At 43.4% G+C, this 24,888-nt stretch overlaps 1 protein-coding gene across 1 annotated transcript; it reads left to right on the top strand.

Annotated features, from left to right (window-relative positions):
• Positions 1–4,400: 4,400 nt before the first annotated feature.
• Positions 4,401–23,608, top strand: CAV1 (caveolin 1). The gene is made up of 3 exons (XM_075151609.1): positions 4,401–4,499; positions 5,375–5,539; positions 21,234–23,608. Exons 1-3 carry the CDS (start codon positions 4,470–4,472, stop codon positions 21,573–21,575), a joined length of 537 nt encoding a protein of 178 aa, XP_075007710.1. The 5' UTR covers positions 4,401–4,469; the 3' UTR covers positions 21,576–23,608.
• Positions 23,609–24,888: the final 1,280 nt, after the last annotated feature.

The raw sequence follows: 24,888 nt of genomic DNA, 5'->3' as shown, positions 1-24,888 counted from the left end.
AGGGTTGAGAAAAGAGTGACTTGATTTGGGAAAGGTCTGACAGCATTAAAGCTTTCAATCCATTTGCCTCTTCAAGCCAAGATGGTTACAAGCTATCTTGATTGAGACCTACAGGGACTAGCTCTAATAAAAAATGTATGCACCTACCGCAGGATTGAGATGAGAGTCAGGCATTTAAATCCAAAACTGTAATCCCTGCCCAGCTGCCACCCAACCAGGAACATGTCTAAACTCAGAAGGCACCTCCCTTTCGTGTAACCTCCCCTCAGTACCTACAGTTACGCTTTGGTCATGCCCAGAACTGCCCTTACTTGAGCAACTTGGCATCTTACTCGCATCTAAGCCCAGTCAGAATCGCAAAAGAAGGGTAGAGATTGCCTTGGACCCCTCAAAACACATTTACTGCACATCAGAACAGGGCACTTCCCAAAATTCGCTTTCCCAAGGAATGAGTCCAAATGCATTAGCACACCCCAGACAGGCAAAAATTGATTTTGGTCTCTCAGGTGTTGGATTACTTCTTCTAGCCCTCAGGCTATTGTGAAATATGTTATGGCAGCAGTGCTTCCATATGAAAGGAAATCACTCCTAGCTAGAGAAAGAAGGAATGTGAGGGGATCTCACCATCTCTCCTGGTATAACTACCCATTTGACACAAGGAACAGGCCAAATAACAAACACGTACATGAAAGTGCGGTCCTATATACTGGTGGCGAGGGGCACCCATCTCAGTGGAAAAGTTCCGATCCAGTGACTTATAATTTAAAATACAGAAATTCTCCAGAGACTGGGGACAGGATGACCACCACGAAACCTCCAGGACTCCAGGAATCCTCCAAGTCTGTAAATCATGGAATAAGCAAAACATTGGCCTGCATGTTAAACCCATCCCAATGCTTGTTATCACACAGCAGGGTGAGGACAGTAGCATGGCTGATAAAAGCTCATTACCAACAGTTCTGGTGGCTCAGGCTTTCATCCAGCAAAACATCAGAAATAGCGCGTAAAAGGATGTGCTTAAGCAGTTGAACAGAAGACACTAAAAAAAGCAGTGATCTTCCTCTCCTAAGCCTCAGGTTTTTAAGTGCTCTGCATAAGGTAGGCTGCTTGCTGGCAGCCTCTGTTATCTGAAAGCCTCACTACTGTTGAAACTATACATAAAGAATACAGTTTCCCAGGGCTGATTCTGATCTTGCTAACATTGGAATATATCAGGAGTATTGCTAATACCATAATTGGAATAATTACACAAGTTTAAAAAATAAAGAGGGGGGGGGGGAGGAATGGAGGGAGAGGGAGCGTTTGATACCAGACAAAGACACTCAGTGAGCAGTCATGCACATTCAGTTCAGTTTCATGACTCATTTTCTGACACTTTTTTGAGGAATTTTGTCCAATCGATTTTTTTTTGCACTGGCTTCTGGGAAGAAGTGTTTCCTACCCGTACCAAAACCTTACCTCTTCTCAAAATGGGAAAAACAGCCATACCACTTTGCTCCGTGTTTAGAGCAAGTTTTAATTAAGGTACTCCTGAGGTTTGAAAGTTCAGTTAAAGCAAGACTTTGGAGCACAAAAAACTCTTTAAAATTATGCATGAAATACCTAAGGTTGGTATGATGAAGAAGAAAGGCAGTGAGGTGGTGTTGTGATTTAACCCCAGCCAGCAAATAAACCCCACGCAGCCGCTCGCTCACCCCCCACCCTCTGGTGGGATGGGGGAGAGAATCGGGAGGGCACAAGTAGGAAAACTCCCGGGTTGAGATAAAAACAGGTTAATAATTGAAATAAAACAAAGTAGAACAGTAATAATAACAGTGAGAACAACAACAATAACAGAATATATAAAGCAAACGATGCACAATGCAACTGCTCACTGACCATGTGTCACGAATGGGGGGTGAGCCCCCACCCCACCACCACCTGGTTTTTATACTGAGCATGATGTCACACGGTATAGAATACCCCATTGACCAGCTGGGTCCATCACCTGCCTATCCTCCCCCTCCCCGGTGCAAGCATCACCCAGCAACAGCCAAAGCATCAATGGGCCATCAATGCTCCTTTCACACCGAACCCAAAACACAGCACACCCCCCAAGCTACTGGGAAGAAAGTTAACTCTGTCCCAGCCGGAACCAGGACAGGTGGCCAGCCAATGTAGCATATATTCCTGTTCAACAGCTGACCTGGGCTACTAAAGACACGGCAAAGCTCAATGAGAAGACAGTTTGGGCGGCATTTCCAAGGCCAGCTTGGGTGTCTACAACCCCTGGCAATTTTAGGCCATTTCTGGATAATCCATTCATAATAAATGAGAGGGGACCATAACCTTTGCACTTTCAGAAGATTCCTGCAAGCCTTTACCAGGGCCATTCCAGCAGAGCTATACTGTTCCTGTGCATGTAATGGGAGCTCCTTGCACAACTCCTGCGCTCATCCATGCCAAGTATCTGGGTGTTAAGTTTGTGGACATTTTTCAGACAACAGTGCTAGAGGCAACGGGCCATGGCTCTATCCCTGTCCACCTCTGCAGTTGTAACTTCCTCACTCTTAGAATTTGGTAGTATCCAAGCCATTTTCTCTGTAGACTGTCTTCTTGGTATTTAAGCTCATGAGCACTTCTAAGGTTCATCAGATGTGATGGTTCATTTCAGCTAAATAAGCAGCCTATTCCAGGATTCATCTTATAAAGTTTATAAACTCTGCCAGCTTCCAATACTCTTCTAGCTGCAGTAGCGTTGCATGATTCAGAAATTTCTTTTAAAGGGGGCTATGGTTCTGCAGAAACCACTCCAGGACCAATTCAGCATTTTAAATTAGCTAACATATCTATTTTTTTAGTCATCCTTGAGATACGCAGTAATACTTGAATGATGGGTCAAAATCTTCTGATTTATGTGCAGGACACTGACTAATTGAAAAACTTTCCTAAGTATGAAAACAAAGAACTGCCTTGTGGAGTTTTTTTCAGATGGGTTGAAAAATTGCAGAGACTATGTCCTTCAATCCACCCATTTGACCCTTTGCACACACTGAAATGCTTGGACAGCCGAAGATAATTTAATGATGGTCTAAGAGAATTATTGCATCAATAAAAAAGTTGCTTTTAAAAATCACAACTAACTTGGAAAGTTGGAAAACATCCATCCAAAGCATTTGTTCTAAAGTTTATGAGCAATATAAGCTCTTAAAGAAAGTTCACTGCTAACTGATGACCGTATCATTAATACGTGTCCATGTAGACTGCATTTTCAACAGGTTCAGTTATTTACATCTGTGGAGCCTACATCCATCTTAGCCAGTGGCTTTTTCAAGGTCATTTCTCTGTTGAATTGCCAAAGCCGAATATACTGCAGCTAAGAATTTTCTACTTCTGTTGCTGCAATTCTGTGCTAAATGGCATAACACTAAGGTCACTATTTTTCTGGTAATGTTACAAATTTTTCACTGTGGTCTGACTTCCTAACGGAAAACTGATGGCTGCAAACACCAAAAAAAAAAAAAAAAAAAAAAAAGGGCAAAATAGAGCTCATGCAAGATGGTTCAGGTTTATAAACCTATGGTATAGTGCCATTGCAACCCTAACCAGGACCATCTTGCATAAAGTGATGAATCTTTATAGCTTTTACACCAACATATGCCCCTGAGCTTACAAAGGATCTTGAGAACAGAGCATGGCAAATTGTCCCACCATGCCTCTTTAAAAGTAAATCCCAGTGGTTAATATGCATGGCAGACATGCATGGGTCAGTGTCCTCGCGGGAAAAATACAGCGCAGTTAAAGCGCAGGACTGTTAAATATTTGCATAGTTTTGAAATGAACCAGTTGAGAAAATCTCTTTTTCTTCACCCCAAGGATGTCCAAGTTTCCACAATTGTTCCCGGGGCAGCGATGACTATGTGTAAACTATTGTCAATGCCGGGGGGCAGGGAGCCCTACAAACGCCTCGCTCGCTATGGACGTGAAACACCACTGAAGTTTTCCATCTCCTCATCGCTTCCTTGCCCCCCCTTGCCCCCCCCCCGCCCGGTCGCTCTGCCGCAGGCAGGCTCCGTCGGCCCCCGCAGCCCAGCGGCGGGGACCTACTGCCGGGGGTCGCGGGCGGCCGGGGCAGGGAGGGCAGCGCGGCGGGGACCCTGTCCCTGTCGTGTCCCTGTCCCTGTCTCCGCGCGGCGTGGCCCAAGCATCCGGGACCGGGTCCGCCCGCTTCCAGGTTGCCGGGGCAGGGCTGCTTTCCCCTCCCACCCCCGGCGGCTCCCAGCCCCGTTGCGATATGCCGAGCCCTACCGCGGCTTGTCATCCACCCCAGCCGAAGGCAGGGAGCAGCCCCTGGCCGGCGGCCAGCCGTCTCCCTCCCAGCTACCTCCCCCTGGCCGGCCGCTCGGCAGAGCGGGATTCTCCTGCCTCCGGTCCTGCACGTTATAGCGCAGAGAAACCCGCGGCAGAGCCGCCAGCCAGCCCGGGGCAGCATGTCCGGTACCAAATACGTAGACTCGGAGGTAGGACCGCGGGGGGGACGGAGCCGGGGCGCTGCAAGCGCCCCGCGGCTGCCCCGGCGCCCTCCCGAGTACCTGCTGCGGCTCGGCCCCCCGCGCTCCCCGCCCCGGCCCAGCGCAGGAGCGGGGCGCGGGGTCAGCTCGGCGGCGGACCCCGCGGCCGGCGCCCGGCGGGGAGGGCGGGCAACCGGGCACCTGCGGGCAAGGACAGCGGGGCAGCGGGACCCGGAGGGCTCGTCCCCTGTGCCGGGCTGGGGCCGCGGTGAGGGCGCTGCAGGGGGGTACGGTGAGGGCGTCGGGGTGCAGGGGGTACGGTGATGGCCGTGCGGGGAGAGCGGTATAGTGAGGTCAGTATAGCGAGGGCGCCGTGCTCCCGTCCGCGCGGCGAGGGCAGGGTGGGGAGGGCGGTATGGGGAGGGCAGCGTGGGGAGGGCGGTATGGCGAGGGCGCTGCGCGGCGAGCCCCGGCCGCTCCCCGCTCTGCCCGTGGGGGCCACGGCTGCGCTCTCCCCGCTGAGGGGCGGCCGCGCTCCGCCCCGGGGCAAAGCGGCGGGGAGCGGGGCCGGGCGCGGGCGGTGCGGGGCAAAGCGGCGGGGCGCGGGGCCGGGGACGCCTGGCGGCGGGAGCGGGAGCGAGAGCTGGGGCCAGCGCCCTGCCTGGTACTGCGGGGGTGTGGTGTGCGCCCCGCGGCCGCGGTTAAATAGCCGGGGCGAGAGCGGCCCCGCAGCGAGGCTCCCGCCGCTCCGCGCTCCCCGCGGCACCCGGGGCCACCTCCCCCAGCCCGCCCTGCCCTGCCCTGCCCTGCCCAGCCCAGCCCAGCCCAGCCCTCGGGTCGGCTCGGCTCTCCCCTCCCCTCCCGCCCGCTCTCCCTCTCCGCAGGGCTTTCTGTACACGGCGCCCATCAGGGAGCAGGGCAACATCTACAAGCCCAACAACAAGATGATGGCAGATGAGCTGAGCGAAAAGGCGGTGCACGACGTGCACACTAAAGAGATCGACCTGGTCAACCGAGACCCCAAGCACCTCAACGACGACGTGGTCAAGGTGAGGGGGCCGAGGCGGGACGGGGCGAGAGGCGATGCCGGTTCCGGGCAGCTGCCTGTCCTGCCGAGGCAGAGTACGCGGGCACTGCCAGGGCGACAGCAGCCCGCGAACCGCTTCCCTCCACCTGCTGCAAGAGGGGAAGGGCCGGGGGGGGTGTCGTCATTTATTTATCTTTTTTTTTTTAAAGAAAAGGGAGAGGGTGCAGGGGAGAGGCGGGCAGTGGGCCGGGGCAGCCGGCTGGAGCTCCTTGCAGAGGCTGCATCCCCCCGCGGGCTGCCCGTGCTCTCCCCGCCGGGGGCGCAGCGGCCGGGGCGCTGCGGGGCCGCGTCCCGCCGGGACGGGGGCTTGCGGTCGCCCTCCGGGGCTCCTGCGGCTGTGTGCCGGCAGGTCAGCCCTGCAGCCGGGGCGTCCCGCCCGGGACCGCGGGGAAATGGTGCATGACCTGATGTAACACCGGCAGAGGGATTTTCCTTCCCTCGGGCACGTACAGAGGCAGGGCAGGGAGGTGGCACCAAACCAGCGCAGTCTGAGCTAGCTGCGCTGCTGGGCACGGCCTGCGGGACAGATCATCCTCCCCAAGCCAAGTGGGTGCAAAATCAGAGGTCCTGCTGGTCGTTTGGATTTGTTTCTTTGTTTCATTTTGTTTTCCTCCGTGTTTTTCATCCCCTCAAGAAATTATAAAAGGAAATAAGCTAAGCAAAATCTGTGCCCTTGTCTAGATTTTTTGTTTGGGTTTTTAAATCAGAGTTTGACTATTTTGACAAATCAGGGTCGATGGAGATTTTTGCTTGAAGTCACTTTGGTTAGAAAAATCATAGATACTATCTTTCTCCAAGCAGACGAATTTTATACTATGCATGTGAAAATTGAGGATGCTGTCATCTGGGCTTGTCAGAACCTAGGGAAAACGGGAGTTGCTGAGCCGTAGTGGGTGACTAAGCCACTAACTGGCTTATTTAGTGTCCGGCAGAGTCAGAGTGTGTGCAGTTCACCATGTTTGTTGGTCAGGAAAACCCGTTATTGAAAAAGAGAAATACCACATTGTTTCCAGAGAATGAAAAGGTTGGACTCTGGTTCCTGAATGTATGTCAGTAAAATGATTCATGCTATGTGCAGACAATATAGCAAGGTCCCAAGTAACCTCAAATTCCACTGACTTCAACACAATTTGAAGGTGATGAATATGACTAGCCATCGTGCTGGATCAATGCTAAGAATTATCCCTGACAGCAGGCTATATCTTTAATGAGCCATTGTCAGTTTTGCGATCTAGAAAGAAAAGACATGAACTTTTTATTTGTTTAGAAAAAATCTGTGTACCTAATGGCACAAAACTTCCATTAAAATGGTTGATGTTAATAAGCAGAGAGCAATTCTTTTTTCTTCTACCCACGGAGGAATAGCTGAGTAGACAGGGAATGCAAGAGCTGAAGAATGAGACTGCATCATGGCTTACTGCGTACATCAACAGAGGAAGTCCCCAAAGCAACCAAACCTTCTGAGGATGAGTCATAGCCCCCAAGCAAGTTGGAATCCAGGTGTCCACAAACTTAGCTAGGGAAAGAAAGATCCTGCTGGGAAAAGAGGGAGACCACTGACGGAAAAAACTCCTAATGGACTTATAAGAAACTGAAGCATACAAAGCCCATCCTGCCCTCTCTGCCTCCCACAGGGGCAATGATTAAGAAAGTTTTTTACGTCCAATCATCCAAAAGAAAGTTGAAAAGTAAGAATTGTAGGAATGGAAAAAAACAAGCTTTTCCGTTTGTCCTTTCAAAATAATTGTGGACCAACACATTCATTGAAAACGAACAAACAGCCAGAATACCCGTACCGCCTCTGTGTCAGCAAGTGAGCTCCTGGTAGTGCACATAGTCACATCAAGACACAGGAATGTATCAAAATGAATTTGATGTTAACCAGACAGGATCCATTTTGCATCATAAAACCAGCAGTCTTTGTGAAAAATGTGGGCATCATAAAGCAACATTTTTCTGTCTTGTTACAAGGAGAAATAAGAATTGTTTTGATTTTTTTAAGTATTTCATGGATAGGTCCAACCTGAAAAGCAGAGAGAGGAATTTTGCCACAATTTGAATTTATTTGGACACTGCTTTCAGGTTCAGCTTGTTAGAAGTAGCCATAAAGTTCAGACCCAGTACCTAAGGGACAGGCCCAGATTCGGGTGAAGATACACAGATTCAGTTACTGCCTTAGCTATCAGTCTGTGGTCGCCTTCTGTCATGTATCTGCCTTTATTTCAGTTGTAAATCATTCAGGCAGAGTATAAAAAATATGCTTGTATAACAGGAGGAGTCCCCCGTCTCAGTCAGGTACTGAAAGAGAAAAAAAAAATGTTCAGTGGTATTGTAAGCCAGAAGTATGGTTCAGGCTTAGCTCAATTTTGTTTAGAGCCGTTGCATTTTTCTAGATGCAGAACCTTCTGTTTTTTACCCAGCATTTAATGCATTTCTTGCCACTTGACTATGAGGCACAATAGCATGGAAACTGGGGACAAATCAGTCAGCCATGAAATAGAAATGATTAGACAGAGAACGAGGAATCTGCTCTGTAAGCAGCTCTCTAAAAGGCCTCAGTGTTGGCTGCATTCAAATACTTCCCATAGCACATTTTAAAAATAACCCTTGCTTGTGAGAAGCAGGAGACATGTCCCCTTGGTGTGCAACACAAAGCATCTGCACAGCTTCCTCCGCAGCAGATACATGGTGCAGGCAGCAGTAGGGTAGGGATCTAGGCAAGAGGGAGAGACCCGATCGAGATCCTTTTCTAAAAAACTAGACACATGGAGCAGCTTTATACCAAAGTTATCGGTGACCTCGACTTTGCTTATGGTTTATCTTCACATTAGCTACCAAGTGGAAGCTAAGTGCTGTGAAGTTTCCAGAAAAGTGGGGCGAATGACTGGATTTGTGTTCAGAGAGGCATGGAAGTGAGGCCTTACCGAACCCGAGGTCCGCAGACAACAGAGTTGGCAGCTCTGTGCTGGAGGAAGCGTGATCTAGTAAAAGCACCAGAATTTCCTTCCTGTCCCAATTCCTTCAGTGGGGAGCGGAAAGGAAGGAGTTTCTTCCTCATACAACTGCCCTCATGCGTCACCTCGGCAGGGGGAGAACATGCGATGGTGGTCCCATGCCTTGAGGCATTGGCTTGTGAAGTTGGCTAGTCACGCAGGAGGCGAGGAGGGAATCCAGCGAGGGAGAAACAGCCTCTGTGCTCCTGGGAGCTCTCCGGGAGGCAGTGTGGTGATCATACAGCTATTTTGCCTCACAGTTGTATCTATTTCGTACGTCCTTCACTGGATGATTCTACAATTGGCCTTGTGTCCCACAGTTTTTATTTATGTGTGATGAGATGCAACAAAGAGATAGAAAGCTGATCTTTTTTTTCTCTCATTCATTCCCTGATGACTCAGGATTCACGTGAAGGTGCCTGAAGTTCAGCCTTTGCTCTTCGTGTTTCTCAACACAATATTTGTGTTTTCCAGAGCATGGCTAAATTACAGCCTTCCAACTCTTTGGAATTCAAAGTTTCTCAAAGTATCTGTGGTCAAGTCTGCACAAGGCTTACTGAATTTGGAAGAAGCAGAGGAGGGAAACAGTGTTCCTGCAGCTTGCAATTCTCAGTACTTCCTTGCTCCTTGCTCAGGATGGGGATGGACCTTACAGCCAACCCTGCAAAGTCTACTCCTTTGGGACTAGCGAGGACCAAACGTGCAGTCACATCTGCAGCCAGATTACAGTTTTTTCCTACGGTGGTGTGCCAGGAAGGCAGGCCTGTGCCTGGTCTACCATCCAGAACATAATTATTACTTTGTTTTAAACAAGTGGTGTCTATCTGCTGTTTGTTGCGTAAGAGTCCTTTTCTCTCTGGAAAAAAAATCCAGTACTTGGCTACAGATGTAAGGATGCAGAGCTTTTGTACCAAGTTTTAAACAGTTATGTATTCGTGCCTTCCACTTAAAGCTAATGCAGTTAAGGGCAATTCAGCTCAGTGCAAGGAAAAGTCTGGAATTTTTAGTCAGATGTTGACAAATACCATAACACCCTTATGTAGGCATTAGGGAGGAAAGTATTACTCAGCCATTTAAAGCCATTTACAATTTCTGCCACTTTCTAATAAAAAGAGAGGTTTTTTAAAAAGCAGTTTGCCATTTTATTTTATCCTTGACAATTGTGGTCCCTCCCTGTTGCGCTGAGCACGGTGTAAGATGCACAGAGAGATGACTAGGCAGAGCACCACCCATCTCCACACCTGAGAACCTCCTGGAAGGAGAGCAGGCATCGTCCCCTGCTCCTTTCAGATGGGAGGGCTAAGGCGTTGAGGGCTGTCACTCTGATGTGACAGCAGGCATCAACCTGGGAGCAACAGAGTTCTGCTCTTCAACATGGTAAAACGAGAGAAAAGCAGAGCTCAGTCAGGTGCTTTTTCTGAATTAAATTAAATTTAATGCAGATCCTCTTTCTTTGTTTTCAGATATTGTTAGAAGTCCCATGAAGATAGATAGATACATTTAAATACATCAATACAAATATATAAGTTTAAATACATCAATATAAACACATAAATACAACTGTGTGTGGGCGTATGTTCTAATCCAAGCTTGTCATCTGGGCTCTTGCTGTTGGCAGTGATGGAAGTTAGATGTCTCTGGAGGCAGATTCACGTCACCGAGTTTAGGCCTAACCATACGACAGGAGGAGCGGTCCTCTCAAAGTGCGTATTTCTCTCCATTGATGACACACGTAGCTTAGACACGGCACCTTACTTTTACACGTCTGCATTTCAACAAAATGATTCTGAAACTTTGTGTCACATTAATGTCCAGCTGTGGGGTTTAGATTTAAAATGCAATCATATTCAAATGTTTGACTTCAGCTATGCACAGGATACAATTCTGTTTCAAATATTTCTTCCAAGGCTAGTCTAGGAGTGAGAGATTAAAAACTTGAGTCATTATGAATGCCAGTTTATACGAGGACTGAGCGAGGTCTTAGAATTCTGAAAAACAGTTTTCTTGCACATTAATTAGGAGTTCCCAGACACGGAATTTCTGAATGTCCATAAGATTACAGATAATAATGGCATTTGTTCTAATGAAAGCTGCTTTCTCGAAAAAATGTGTTTGTGCTTAAGCTCATAGTATTATTAAAGCCTTATGCACTGCCTTCTTGCTTAGCATGATGAACATGACTCATAACTCCATAGGAAAATGTTCATTTGATGGCCACGGGGACAGAGCCAACGATTCAGCATGGATGTTCCTTTTGTTAGAAATTATTGGACACTATCTCAGATTCAGAGGAGACAAATACTTTTCATTTCTGATAAATTCAACAGAATTCAGATTATACATTAGAAAATTTTAAGAACAATTTGAATTAACTTTAGAATTTTTAGCCCACTCTATGGATAGAAATATCATCTTCTGTTGCAGAGAGTATGGATGTCTAAAACAAAAAAAAATACTGAAATCCAAACCTCTCCAGAGGGAAGAGGGAAAATGTGTATAATAGAGTGGTCTGCCCATGAGGTCCCCAGTGAGAATTTGATCTTTGTTGTGTTTTAGGCAACAGAGAGAAGAAGATAAAAATGAACTTGGATAATTCCGTAAAACTTGTGATCTGTGGAAAACTGAAGAGAGATATAGTTCTGAACTAAGATAAGTTTGTATTTCCCACAGCTTTCAAATATCCTTGTAATAAACAGGCAGCAGGATGAAATCTACATCGGCAATTGATTTTTTGAGCTTTTGGATCCAGAGCTACCATCTCTCTCTTCTTTTCCAGACAAACAACAGTAATAAAAACCATCTTGCACTAAAAAGGATTTGTTATTTTTAAGATGAAACAGAAGCTATGCCATTTAATTTCATTTGATTTACTGCGGAGGCAGGTTTAACTCTGTTAGTCCCTTCATATTTTTCTGGCAGATTTCTTACAAAAATGTCTTTTGATAGTTTCAAAACAAATTTTGAATTTTTTGCAATATCATTCTTGTCAGAAGTCGTGTCATCAGATTAGCATTCAAAAGGACAAATAGTTTCAGTACCACTATCCCCACTCTAATGAGCACATTAATTGATAAAACTTGCACACGATTTTATTCAAGATAGTCAAGGAGCTGTGCTATAGATGTTAGTGGGGCTGTACAAGGATGGGGTTTGTCTGTAGTCTTCTATTTATCTGGCCCATGTACTTTATTTTCAAATAAACAGGAACTGATAAATTCAGCTTCGTAGATAAGAAGTGAGAAGCTACTCTCACAGCTGAAGGTGAAAGCATCACATTCTCTGTCCAGACTCCCACTGTCCTGAATTTATACTTGGAGTTTCAAAAAAGCCTAAGGGCGTCTCACAGTCGGATTGCAACACTTCCTCTGTCAACTTTGAAATCCCTTCTCAGAATTCAAACAAATACTATAAAAACACATTCAGTTCTCCTTCAAGATCAGGTTAATATCTCCTGTAGACCTCAGCCATAACGTCTCCTATCATTTTATGAAGTCCAAGTTCATATATCTCTGTTCTAGTGGAGTTTATGACAAGACCAGAACTGTAGACTAATGATATCTTAATTCTTATGAAATACTAAAGAAATAGTTACCTTATATTTAAGGATCAGTAACTTAAGATCTTCCATAAGAAAGACAACCTTCCAACAGAAGAAATGCAGAGGCAAATTTTTTTAAAGGAATGGAGAGGCAGCCGGGCATTGCTGCACACTCAGTGTCAGCAATAAGCATATTCAGGTAGAAATGAGGGAAAAGGTGAGAACAACTTAGGAGTCTCCTCTCCTTAGACTCCCTTTACAAATGATAGAAAAAAAATGGAATTCCAGATTTAAAGCACCCTCCAAAGGTGCCTGTCTCTCTCCACGTGCTACTAAAGAGTCCAAGATCACTATATTTCCATTTCCCATTACTGCCTAAATTTAGGAGGGATGAAGCTAGAGCAAGTTCTAAAAAGTTATACTTAATGGCAGTTTATTACCTTAATAACAGGTCTGTAAATCTGCATCAAAGGCAATATAATAATATAATATAAATATAATATATTTATATATATAATATAAAATATAATATTAAAACTGTTTACAGAATATGTTTACTTTTATTAATGTTTCTGGATTCTGGTTATCTCCAGACCCCACTGGAATCAATAAAGGATTCCCATTATCTCTAGTGTAGTCAAAACTTCACCCCAGTGTTCACGTTGATGAATCTGCCTCTTTAAACGTACAGACAGACAGACATATGTGGATGCACATACACAGAGACATATCAGAGTTCTTTGCTAAAACAGCTGTATCGAACAAGGAACTGTAGAACATGAAACAAATAATAAAATGAAGAAAGCTTCTTAAGAGTTTCTCTTTGGGAAAACTACAATAACCTCCCAGCAGCCCAGTCTCCAAGGAGGAAAACAGCCACTTTATTTTCTGACTGCTTGCTCTGACAACATCAATGTATTTTCCAAGGCACTGGCTGACATGATATCACCACCTGCACGGGAAGTTTAGCTGTGTTTCAGAGAGCGCAGATGTCTCCTTGAAGCTGCTAGTCTTTCCTTCTGCTGGACTATATTGAGACAGGACAGGCAAGTGCTTCAGGAAGAGATCTCTGGAGAACGGCTGGTTGCTACAGTGCTGACCCATTGGCATCAGTCGCGTTTTTCTCACGAGTACTTCCGCAGATTTTGATGAGCCTGCCCATCTGATAAAACACAGCCCATCACTAGGGCTTTTCTGGTATGTAATCAGTAATTCAGCATGGGCAGGGAGCAGGAGGTTGTTCTCTCAGTAATTAATAGCAAATTTTTTTTTGCTATTTTCATTGATTTTCAGTTTGTGAAATGATGATCTGCAATCACGACCTTTTTTCTAATTCATGACAATATTTAAAATCGTTCACAATCTGTTTGAATATTTGTTATTTGTGCGGTAGGGGTCACTCCTGACTGAACTGGTTTTCTTCTCTGGCTAGAAGATTGTAGTCCTTCAACTCTATTTTCCAACTTGAATATCCTTGTTTGTTAAAGCATTGTTTTGTTTTCTGGCATACTCTATAGCACTCAGGAAAGAGTCACTATTTCCTTCAAGAGACCTGCCAGGAGAACACTCTTCTTGCCATATTATGGAATGCAGGCACAGGGAGACAGGGAATGTAAGGCAAATTCATTCATCAGTTTGAAAAAGTAACTGGGGTGGAACACTTCTGCTTGCTTGTTCAGGATTTCGTTCACCTTGGAATTACTTGTTTGTCATTTCTCTGCATTTAGCCAGCTTTACACAAAAACTATGGTCCTAGCCATCTGCGCTCATGGCATCTCTGCTTTTGTACAAAGGAATGAGTATTGTGCCTGCTGATCTGGCCAGTCCCCACAACAGCAGTGTGCTCTGAAGACACAGTTCACGGTTGACAGGCAGAGCCTAATCTTGCTGCTCCTCCTTGCTGAGGAGCCCCCCTATATGGAGAAGCTCTTGGGGTTCCCTTGTTAGATGCTTGCCACCATACTAAGAGTTAAGCTAATTTCTTGCCTTGTGATGGAACTTATCTCATCCCTGAACACTGCTGGATGTTCATGTTTTGTAGACACCCATGCTATAGCCTGAGGCTCATATAAATACTCTGGAATAGAATGAGTTTTGCCTTTATAACACACTTGACAGCATCTAATGTTTGCTGTTGAAAACAATGATTAGCGAGGAAGTAGAACATCTAGGCATCATGAAGCTGTGTTTTCAGGAACAAAGTTCCAGCTTTTCTACATAACTTCAGGTAAACATTTGCCAGGTGGAGATTACACAGTGCTCTTAAAAGGGTGAACGATTTTTTAGAGTAGAAACAAGTGAAGACACTGTTCAAGTTCCTGTAATCCCATGCAACTGAGGCATGGATGTGCATCCTCAGGGAGAGCATTGGACCCCTTTGCAAAGCCGGCAGCCAAGCGTCCTCCTGTTCTCTTTCATGTAGCCTTGCAGCCATGAAGTGCTACCGTGTGCCACACCCTACACCTTCAAAATAGCGAAGTGTCCTGGTGTTTGGGAGGTGAGGGAAAGGAGAAGAGCAGCTTTACCCGTTTGAGTCCCAGCACCTCCCATGCTCTTTCCCTTGGATTCAGGAGAAACAACCTAATACGCTTTTGCATCATTTTCTGATGAACTGTGGTAGTGGTCAGGAAGACAAGCACCAGCAGATACGGAAACGTGGTATTTCAAAGGGTCAAGGAAACATTTAGAAGCTTAGCTGATTATCACTGATTTAACAGAACGGTTGTGAGCTTATTGCTTAGGGGTTTTTTGCTTCTGCTGTGATGCCTTTGTTTTCCAAGCACTGTAACTGTCAATTTTAAGTTTCAAACAGTATGTGGAAGTACAAAAACTAATAATGATCTCATGGTCATGCATTTCCTATTTTTTAATAACATACACCACAGCCTTCTCCGAAGTTAGTAGTGTTGCACCTGTCCTGAACATCACCTCCCAAGTGTGACTCGCGATCTTTTATACATTTTCTTCTGATGAAAGTTTCTTTAAAGGACATTGAATGCATTGGGAAATTTTACAAATTGCATTTATCACAAAAGAAAAAAACATCATATCTGCTTTTTTCTGTATGTCTGTTTCAAGTCTTACAGAGACACAACATAATCTGGTAAAACAATATTCTACTTCCAGTCTTGGTATCAGGGAAAAAACTGTTTAAAAACAGCACCGGGTAAGCAGTAAAGACAGTTCCCATACTCTGTGCTAAAAATGTAAAGAAAACTAGCTTATGACTCCTTCTTGTATAAATATATATTCAGGATTGACCATAGGTCTGGCAGAGCATGTAAGCATATTGACGTCAGTGGGACAGTTCACATTTTTCAGGTTGTGTGCATATTTAAGTGGTTTGTTTGACTGGAGATATTAGTGGTCAATGAAGAAAGATCCAGTAAGGATCTGAGCATCTTTTCACTGACTCCAAAAGGTACTGATGGCACTTAAAAATGTAGGCATCTCAGCGCTTGTTTGGGTTCCCCCTCAATGGAGTAGTGGTGGTGCCTGTCTATGCAAACTGCATGCTGTGAGCACAGCTACCACACACCAAGGTTTGAATAATTATAGTTACAATCACAGAAATGTAGATTAGGTCGAAGCCCCCATAAAATGCTGATGGCCTTAACAACTTTTTTCTGATAGACCAAATACAGTAAGTTTTTCTATATAATGGATATTACGTACTCAAAAAACAAACTTTGGAGGAGAAGCGCAACTGGTAAGTAGGCGATTTGAGGTTGGCATTTAACACACCTTTCCAGCCTGCCAGGTTTTGATACATAGGGACTAAAGCTGCAAGGTCAACAGGTCAACTATTTTCATATATAAAGCTTATATTCTTGAGTCAGCTGGGTTTTTTTAAGAAAAAACAGTAAATTCACACTGCTAAGCTTTTTTAATTAATAGGGTTTTTATTTAAACAGACTTTGAAAAAAGAAGACAAATTCCCCATACCGTTTCCTTTTCTTGTAAATAAATCTCTTTTAGAATCAAAGCAGGTTCCTTAATTTCCTGATAAAAGTTTAATAAACATATGCAGACCAAAAGAAGCTGTGGTAATTCTCATAGCAGAATTAGACAAAAGCTTCAAGCAATGTAAAAACTGGCTTTACCAAACTGAATAGTAGGAAACAAAGAATAGCTGAAGTCAGGAAGTGTATTGTAGGCATGGAACAAGAGTTGATAGTGTTTAATAGCTTTGGCTGAAACAGAAGGCTGTAGCAAGTTATTAGCATCCTTTAGAGGGTCAAAACAAATTTCCTTTACTTCTTTCCTTGTCGCAAGTGAACGTGCCTGTATTTTCATTACTTTGGCAAATAACTCACTGTGATTTCACAGGACGCTCTGACAGCTCTAGAGGAACAAACTGCATGCTGAACGTGCAATCTACTGAACAAGACCTGTGCCTAAGCATGCCTTTATGTAGATAAAACAGAGTTCTTCACGGATCTGCATGCACGTGATGCTTTGGCAGAAGTGTCCTTGAGAACAATACCCTAAAAAAGGTATCTCATTCTTGCAAGCGAGTTAGGTTCATTTCCAGAAATTAAGAGTGTCTTTCTTCCCTGGGGTCATATTTCTGGCCACTTCTCTTTCTCCTGTCAGTATTATTTTTACTTTACTTAGTTCAGTTGGACTCCCGCTATCAGTCTGGTGACACTCACCGTCACTGAGTGCTACTGAACTAAAAGCCAGAGCAGAGTAATAGGAGAAGCTGAGAGTGAGTAATCCAAGTGATGTAACTGTAGCCCACAGCAAGGCAAAATGCATCCAGTCACCTATTCCTCCAGCTGCCTGTGGAGGACTGATCCCTGTGAGTGAAAAACAGGATCTTTCATGGGAGTGGTTCAGCGCAGGAAGAATCTGGGTGATATCTCAGTTCCTGCAGCATAAGGACTTATCTCTACTGCCTGAACAGTGAAATAAATAGAGCGTTTCCCAGCCAGTGAATCTGTACGTGATCAGTTAGAGAAGTAGAAGAGCCCAGATTACCTCAACTCCTTGCCTGTCTTTATTTAGACTGTACAGTGCTGCGGGTAAGTCTGGTTTTGGACAGCACGGCAGATGTTCGTGTTCCAGTCGTAGCTGGACTCTTTTGACATGTACATAATTTCATAACATTCTTACGACTTTTAGGGAGGTAACAGTTTCATTTTAACTCTGCATTCATCTGGAAGTTTTTAGAGTTGCCAGGCTGTTTTTCTGTCTTTTCACTCTCAAGTTCAGTTTAGTATCTCCCTCATTCAAAGTGGGGCAAGGTAGAGCATGGGACATGAGGAATAATGAAATGGGAAAGGTACAGTAGTAAGACATCAGCTATGGTTCCTATAGCACCATCTATTCAGCTTCTGTGCATTGGTAGAAACATTCCAAGAGCTGTTAAGATTACTCCAAAAGAGTAACCTCTTGGCAATTGTTGGTGGCATGAATACACTGTCTTTCTTGCCTAGGGTCATATTTCTGGCCACTTCTCTTTCTCCTGTCAGTGTTATTTTTACTTTACTTACCGATCTCATAAACAGATTGATTCCTGAGTACTTTTAGGACAACTGTGTATGACTTGGGCTGGGAAATCCTGGCCAAAGATATATCATAAATGTTCTAATATTAGCATAATGTCCTGGAATGAGGACAGGGCTGTCCATCTGGAAATGTTATATGGCATGATTCTTCTGTCAGTTCCCCATGGAGCTGACAGAATTCCGTGGACATCTTGGAGCACACGACAGGCTAAACACATTAGTTACTGAGAGTCACAATTACAGAAAGTTTACTATTTGATTTGAAAACCATTGAGTTTACTGGCTTCCATTTTTCAATAAAGCATTCATTATAATGAATTATTTTGAAAGGAATCAAATTACGGGCAAGTTTTATTCTTTATTTTAAAAGTTCCAGGAAATTCACAATAACCTATGGTTCCTTTTTGCATGCCAAAAATATGCTTTGCTGATAGAAATAGGTCCCAGTTAGCTAAATTAAAGATGTAACCATGAAAAGGCTGATGGAGCTCAATGCAAACTTGCATTGTTTGAATATCTCCCTTATCGGCCAGTTGAAAAAAATACAAGATAGACTTCACCACAGCTGAACTGAATAAAAAGATGTTAGGCATGACCCTGAATAGTCCTCAATGCACTGAACTGCTGTATGGTGCCTGTGTGCACAAACTGGCTCTGTTGAGGATCACAACATCAACTGGTGGAAAGCATGCAATAAATTGCCAGAAGTTTTAGAATAAGAGGGCTATGATCAACCATGTAGTCTTCATGTAGTATCATTTTTTGAGAAGTAACTTTTTTTTTTCTGTAATCATTTTGGTTTTTGTCATCATCTGCATGTCTTTATTATCTAATTTCGAGGCAAATGTTGACAATAAGCCAAGAATACCCATTCGCTTTGAAAATGAGCTACCATGGGATATGGGCTACAAGGAAAAGCTTGCTTTTGAGTAGCTGCAGAAACAGATAATATAAGCATGCTTGCTTGTGTATTCCAAAAAGAAAATATACTTGCCCCGTAAACTCAGGCGTACATTTTTCCAACATGTGTAGTCAGTTGAATAAGATTGATTTCAGTGAACAATATGCAGATCTTGAAATAATATTTTTTGTGTGAATAGATATAAGTCAATTAGATACCATCATCAGGAGATATTACTGACTTCCCAATGCATACATCTACAACCTTTTCTTCTTTCTTTCATGATGCAGTCCTAAAATGCCATGAGTGATACAAGGACATCTGATTGCTTCATTTGGTAAAAAGATCACAGTACATCCACAAAAGTCTTGCTAGACTGCAGCTAACTTCAATGACTGACTCATGTAATTATTTTATGGCCAATGTACTTCATAAAGCTAATTTTTTGTCAGTTGTTTAGTCCCCAAACATTAACTTTTATAGCTAATAACCCCATAGTGAACATAGAGAGCATATTGTTGCCTGTGGTGCCTTTCTCAGAATTAGAGTTATTTGCACCAGAGCTTCAATGTTGCACTCACTGAAATTGCAGAGCCCAAATAATTTCTAATTTGCTGTGAACACAGGAGTGAATGTAGTGTACTTTCTATGCTGTCTTTAGATACTGATTTCAAGGAAACTGTTTTCTAAGATTTGTACCAAAACTTCATGCGCACAACCTACAGAAACAGAGGTTGTTTCATACCCATAGAACTATTGCAGAAGAGAGCCGTGACTCAAACTCTCTTTTCATTTTCTCTTTTTGTGGCTATTACTTAAAATTATGCTGTTCAGTTTCAGAAAGTCCAGACAGACTTTTGGCTCTGCACGTCTTCATGGACAAGCGCGCAGCTTGTTTGTTGGGTACGCAGCTGACGCAAATTCTGCCATTGGTTTCTGTGGAGACAGAATTTCAATCCAAACGCTACCTTTAGATGTGATGGTGATGATGGTGATGAATTCCCATCCCAAAGAATCATAGATCACTTTCAGATCTCTAGAGCCTAGTTCAGAGTAGCAGATAAAGAGGAGAAGGTTTATAGTTTGCATTATATGATGTCTGGAGAGAAGCACTGGCAGAGAGTGATGGTGGCACAGCACAGAGCAGTCAGAGAGTGATGTTTAGGCCCAGCAATACGTTGAATTAAGCCAGCGAGATGTTAGGCATTCAAGATACTTGATGTCACAGCTGATTCAGAAATTTCAGAATTGTCTTCTTTTGTTGAAGAAACTGGGAAGTCCAGTGGTTATAGTATTTTTCCCTTTGTAGTGAGTTGGTAACTTCTGTTTGGAGGTGACTGAAGACTCAACAGGAGAGAGGGAGGAGTTCTTTCCAATTTTTATGTATATTTTAGATTAAAAGAAGTGATTGTGAGCATTTTCCTACAGTATAAGCAATACTTACACTGACTGTATGTATATTCACATCCTTCCAGCATGCAAAGGTATTGTTGCCTGAGTTTCTGAGGCCGCTGGCCCATATCATACTTACCCTGCTCCTGTAAATCTTCACTTACGGCAGCATCATCATCTCACTTTGGGATCCAGTCCCAGGAATGCAATTTCTTTTTTTCTTTCATCTGATTTAAACAGACATTTAGTTTCTTGCAGAGGAATAGTAATAGTGTTGTGACGTTCTCTTTCCTGTTGAATGCAGTACCTATACATTTGGTTGTGCTAACTAAATCAAATATCCTGTATTGTGGGTTATATCAAACACATTTGTGTGACATGGAGCTGAACTATCATCGCAATTCTGTTAATTTTCTAACAGAAATGTTATGACAATTAAGCTTCCTGAATAGCTCAGTATTTCAACAGAGAGCAGTAAAATATGCCTGTTGGAATGGACTGCTTCCTTAGGTGACTTTCGGAACAATTTATGAATAGTCAAAACTGTGAAATATGTGGAAGAGTGCGTTCCTTCTAAATATTAATATGTTAGCCTGGCCATGTCTTTCATGAGCAGAGTGTTATCACATAAACAGGACAGGGTAGAACAAAACAGCTCTAATGTGAAGAGCCTCCTTATGTTTCATGAGATGGAAGAGCTCCCTAACCCTTTTCAGTCTAAGGAGGAGCTCCAGCTGACGCAGACCTAAATCCAGCATTTTATTTTTCAGTCTACTAACAACTATCTATGCCTGTTTCAAAGTATATATTAATGGTGAGCTAGCCTCACCATTTATTCACTGTCAAAATTCAGCAATGCTAGACAAGGAAAGATGGGATAATTCAGACGAATAAAACACGTTTTATTGATGCGTGCTTGAGGTGTGTAAAAAGTGAAAGTAGTGACTGCGTTTATTCCATTTGTAAAGATGTGAAATGGTTAAGTTAGGCAATGAAAGCGTGATGATTCTGATCACCTGGTTTGTCCCTTAAGTAGACTTCAAGGGCACTCCATACCCTTAGGGCTGTAGGAGATCAGGAAAATACATTGTGAACAGTTCATCTCCATCTAGAAGTTAGATGTCTAATTTTGAGCTAATCGAGGCTCCCTGATAGTCCCTGAAAAGAGTCAGGCTTAAAGGATGTGTTAAAATGGATCGAATCATGTTGGGATGTAGGAAGTACGTGCTTCGGCATTTTGTTGCTCTCCAGGAAAGCGGTCTGGAATCCACCCTTGATGCGAACGTCTGACTGACCTGACTTTGTGTTCTTTGCTGCAGATTGATTTTGAAGATGTGATTGCTGAGCCAGAGGGAACACACAGCTTTGATGGGATTTGGAAGGCCAGTTTTACCACCTTCACTGTAACGAAATACTGGTTTTATCGCCTACTGTCAGCTATCTTTGGCATTCCTATGGCTCTCATCTGGGGCATCTACTTTGCCATTTTGTCATTCCTGCACATCTGGGCGGTGGTGCCGTGCATAAGGAGCTACCTGATTGAGATCCAGTGCATTAGCCGCGTCTATTCGATCTGCATCCACACGTTCTGCGACCCGCTGTTTGAGGCCATAGGCAAAATGTTCAGCAGCATCCGAGCCACAGTACGGAAAGAGATTTGAGGGACATTTCAAGGAGAGCCATCAGCCTAGGAAGGGGGTGGGTGTTTTGTGTTGTTTGGAGTGTTTTGGTGCCAGTTTCGTGTTTCCCAAAGCAACGTACAGCAACTGGTGGTGGATATACTGGCCCGAAACAAAGAATCACTTGCTCAGTTTCTTTTTCTACTGTTTATTCTTACTGGACCTCTTGCTTCTTTTTTTTTCTTTTTTTTTTTTTTTCCCTTCAGTCTGCATTTCAAACTAACCTTAAATGGCTATTCTTCCATGCCAGTCGCATATCATTTTGCTGGCTGTTCAATTCAGAGACTGAAGTGTTGTTGGATGCCTTTTTATCTCACCCTTCATTCCTTGTGAGATAAATCCACAGTGATACTGAAGAATGACAATAATGCTTTCCAACACTATAAAGCCATTCATTTTATTGTGGCCAAAGAGCACAGAGCTATTGCAGCAGAATGAACGTGACCAGCTGGCAGGTTTTAGCAGAATGTTCTTTTACAATTGGGTTGTCAGTTGACTGCAGCTATTTACAGTCATGGTCAGATATGGTGCACTATGAATAAATTCGTTAAGTAAACGAATTACTGAACTAATATATGTCCCGAAAATCTAACATTTTATCAAGTTGGAGACATTGACATGTGAAAGCTTTTCATGTGCATAAAAAGCTTTGGTCGGTGCCTTTCTGTCTCGTTCTCTCTTGGAAGTTTGCAGTCAGATGTTTCTCAGCCTTTGCTACGATTGCAGAAGCAAACTGCAGTTGAGAACTAAAACTGGTCATTATGGAAATGTTTTCCTGACTGTGACTTATGACACATCCCTTAGCGAGCATTTAGGTGCTTGTCTCATAGGCTTCTTTTTTTTTTGCCAAGTATTCATATAAATACATATCGCAGGTATGCCAGAGATAACCCTGAGTTACAAGAAAAATGAAGGTGTGCCAAACACAAGCCACCTGAGGCCAAGGAGGAGCTGCCCCTTGGAGAAACTTTCCTGTCAGCTTTCAAAGCTTCCCTATGAGCAGAAGTCAGCATGCCACTAGCACACAGATTATTTTCAGGAGAATTGACGCTCTGTTGAGTCTAAACTAATCCATCACAAGAGATGCTTTAGAAACTTCACGGTTGTGGGTTGGTTTGTTCGTTTTTAGCTGAGCTACAACATCAGGAAGTCTTAAACGGAGGGTGTTGTGTGAAACTACCGTGTTGCAAAGTGCAAGCCTTAGAAAGCAAAGCCTTTGCAACATGTTCTGATGCTGTGACCTGCAGGAGCTTTTTGCCCTCGTGATAGTACTGTGTTCAGAGATGCTTTCTGCATCCTCATACGGTTTGCGTGAAGCATTTGTAAAAATAGTTGTGAGGTTAATCAGCTTTATTGTAAACCAACCTGGGGCCTGAGCCTGCTCCATTTGGGATCTCCGGCAAACCAGTTCTTGACCTTGGAGAGTGCAAGATTTGGCCCTTGGGATGAGCATGGAGCTGTCTGGTACACCTACAGCTTTTTTTATTTAGCGCTGGTATTTCACATACTGCTTTACCTAACACGGGAGTGCCTTCGGTTCAATTTCTGCCAGAGCATTGAAAACTCTAGGAAATGCTGCATTTTTTAAGGGGGGGGGGGGGGAGAGGGAGGAGGGAAGAGGGGAGAGGGTGCACAAAAAAATTACAAAGCTATTAACTACTATTGTTTGCATTTAAAACAGACACTGGTATGGATATAGTTTTATCTTTTTCTATGTACATAATGAAGAGTGTACTATTATAGATTTTTTCAGTATTAAAAACAAGCAAGATTGTAAACAAGAAATATTTTATCTTTTTATGAGGAAAATCACTCTGAAGAAAACCTTCTTGATTTACCGTATAAACTGTATATCCTGAAAGATGTCTGTTCACTTAGAGTTATTAGTCCCTAATCCAAATACGTTGCTGATCCAAGACATTTACATTGTTGTTATACGCTTACAGATATAACTGACACTTTTTTTTAATTCTGCATGTACATTAAAGACTACAATAAAAAGGTGTTTAATGGTAGCTCCTGTCCGACTTCTTTTTCCTTAAAAGTTGTGAACAAATCTCATGTTATTAGGAAGAAAAGCCCAATATATCTTGATAAAGAAACAGAAAACAATGTCATTTGTTTCGTAAGAAAGAACATGCAAAACCATCTCGATTTGTGGTTCAGGATCTGACTCAGGAAGGTTCTTCTCCACAAAAAAATGACATTTTTTCCCCAAGTAAATATTTTCTGCTGCTAATTGGTAGGCAGTAGACTAGTGAACACAGCATTGAATAGGGAGCCTAAGCTTGTTTAAATGCTTGGTGTTCCTCAGTTTTCCTACATTTCAAATTAGGATAACGATGTTTACTCATAGACAATTTTAATATCCAATAAACTGAATGATACCATAATAAAATGAGTTGTCTATAGTTCATTTTACGTAAAATACTTTGACCATCCAAAATTCAGTCCTGGATTGTCCTGATGATAGCTTTTCAGTTACAATTGTTTAAAGCTTTCTTTTTCAGTCCAGTGGAAACAGCATTGTTCCCACTCATTAATAAAAGCTCATTAGCCTAAGCATTTAATGTATGGAAATAGGGGAATGACAGCTTTTATCCAGCCATGTATAGACCTAACTTGTGACAGGACAGTTCTTTTCTATAGGTTTATTGCACAATACCTGTCACACCGTTAAACTAGTACACAAAAGTCCAACACGACAGGCTATTACATTTTGACCTACAAATCTATTAACCATATTTTAATGTTCAAATGGCAGATACCAGCTTAAGGTAGTCTGTCATATGTTTTCCAAGAGCAGGATGGTGTATTTAATGGTAGTTAATAGTCCAATGGTAGCAAACAGTACCTTGAATTGGCCTATGTGAGAAAATTTAAAATATTTTAAAAGCTAAAAGGGAGGTTGTAATGTGAAAGTAAAGCAAATGAGCCTTACGGTATTCAAAAACATCTTACTTTTGCAAAGAACCTTATATACTCAGGACGGACACATCTTTCCATCTTAACCATTTATAACGTCATGTCTCCAAGACTCTTCATGGGAGAGATGTGCCGATTCCCCCGATGATTGCCCTGTCCCTGGTGCTTCGCTGGGCAGCGGTCGCAGAGTTGTGCAGTGGGTGAATCTCATACCCGTGCTCCTGCCAGACTCTTGATGCAGCAACATTCACGATCAATACCAGAGTCACGATACACCCCATAGCAAGATCCAGGTTTGTCTACTAGGGGACCAGTCATTAGCTGTTAGACAATGGCATCAGACAATCTCCCACCGTGGCTGTACATGTGG

This window comes from Calonectris borealis, chromosome 1 (assembly GCF_964195595.1).
Source record: "Calonectris borealis chromosome 1, bCalBor7.hap1.2, whole genome shotgun sequence".
Classification (NCBI taxonomy): Eukaryota; Metazoa; Chordata; class Aves; order Procellariiformes; family Procellariidae; genus Calonectris; species Calonectris borealis.
Note: the sequence above shows the minus strand (reverse complement) of the source record. Positions and strands in the feature narration are given on the sequence as shown.

Coding starts and splice junctions, on each gene's coding strand:
- CAV1 (XM_075151609.1), top strand. CDS start 4,470: ATGTCCGGTACCAAATACGTAGACTCGGAG. Junction 4,500..5,374: donor CCAAATACGTAGACTCGGAG/GTAGGACCGCGG, acceptor CCCTCTCCGCAG/GGCTTTCTGTACACGGCGCC. Junction 5,540..21,233: donor TCAACGACGACGTGGTCAAG/GTGAGGGGGCCG, acceptor TCTTTGCTGCAG/ATTGATTTTGAAGATGTGAT.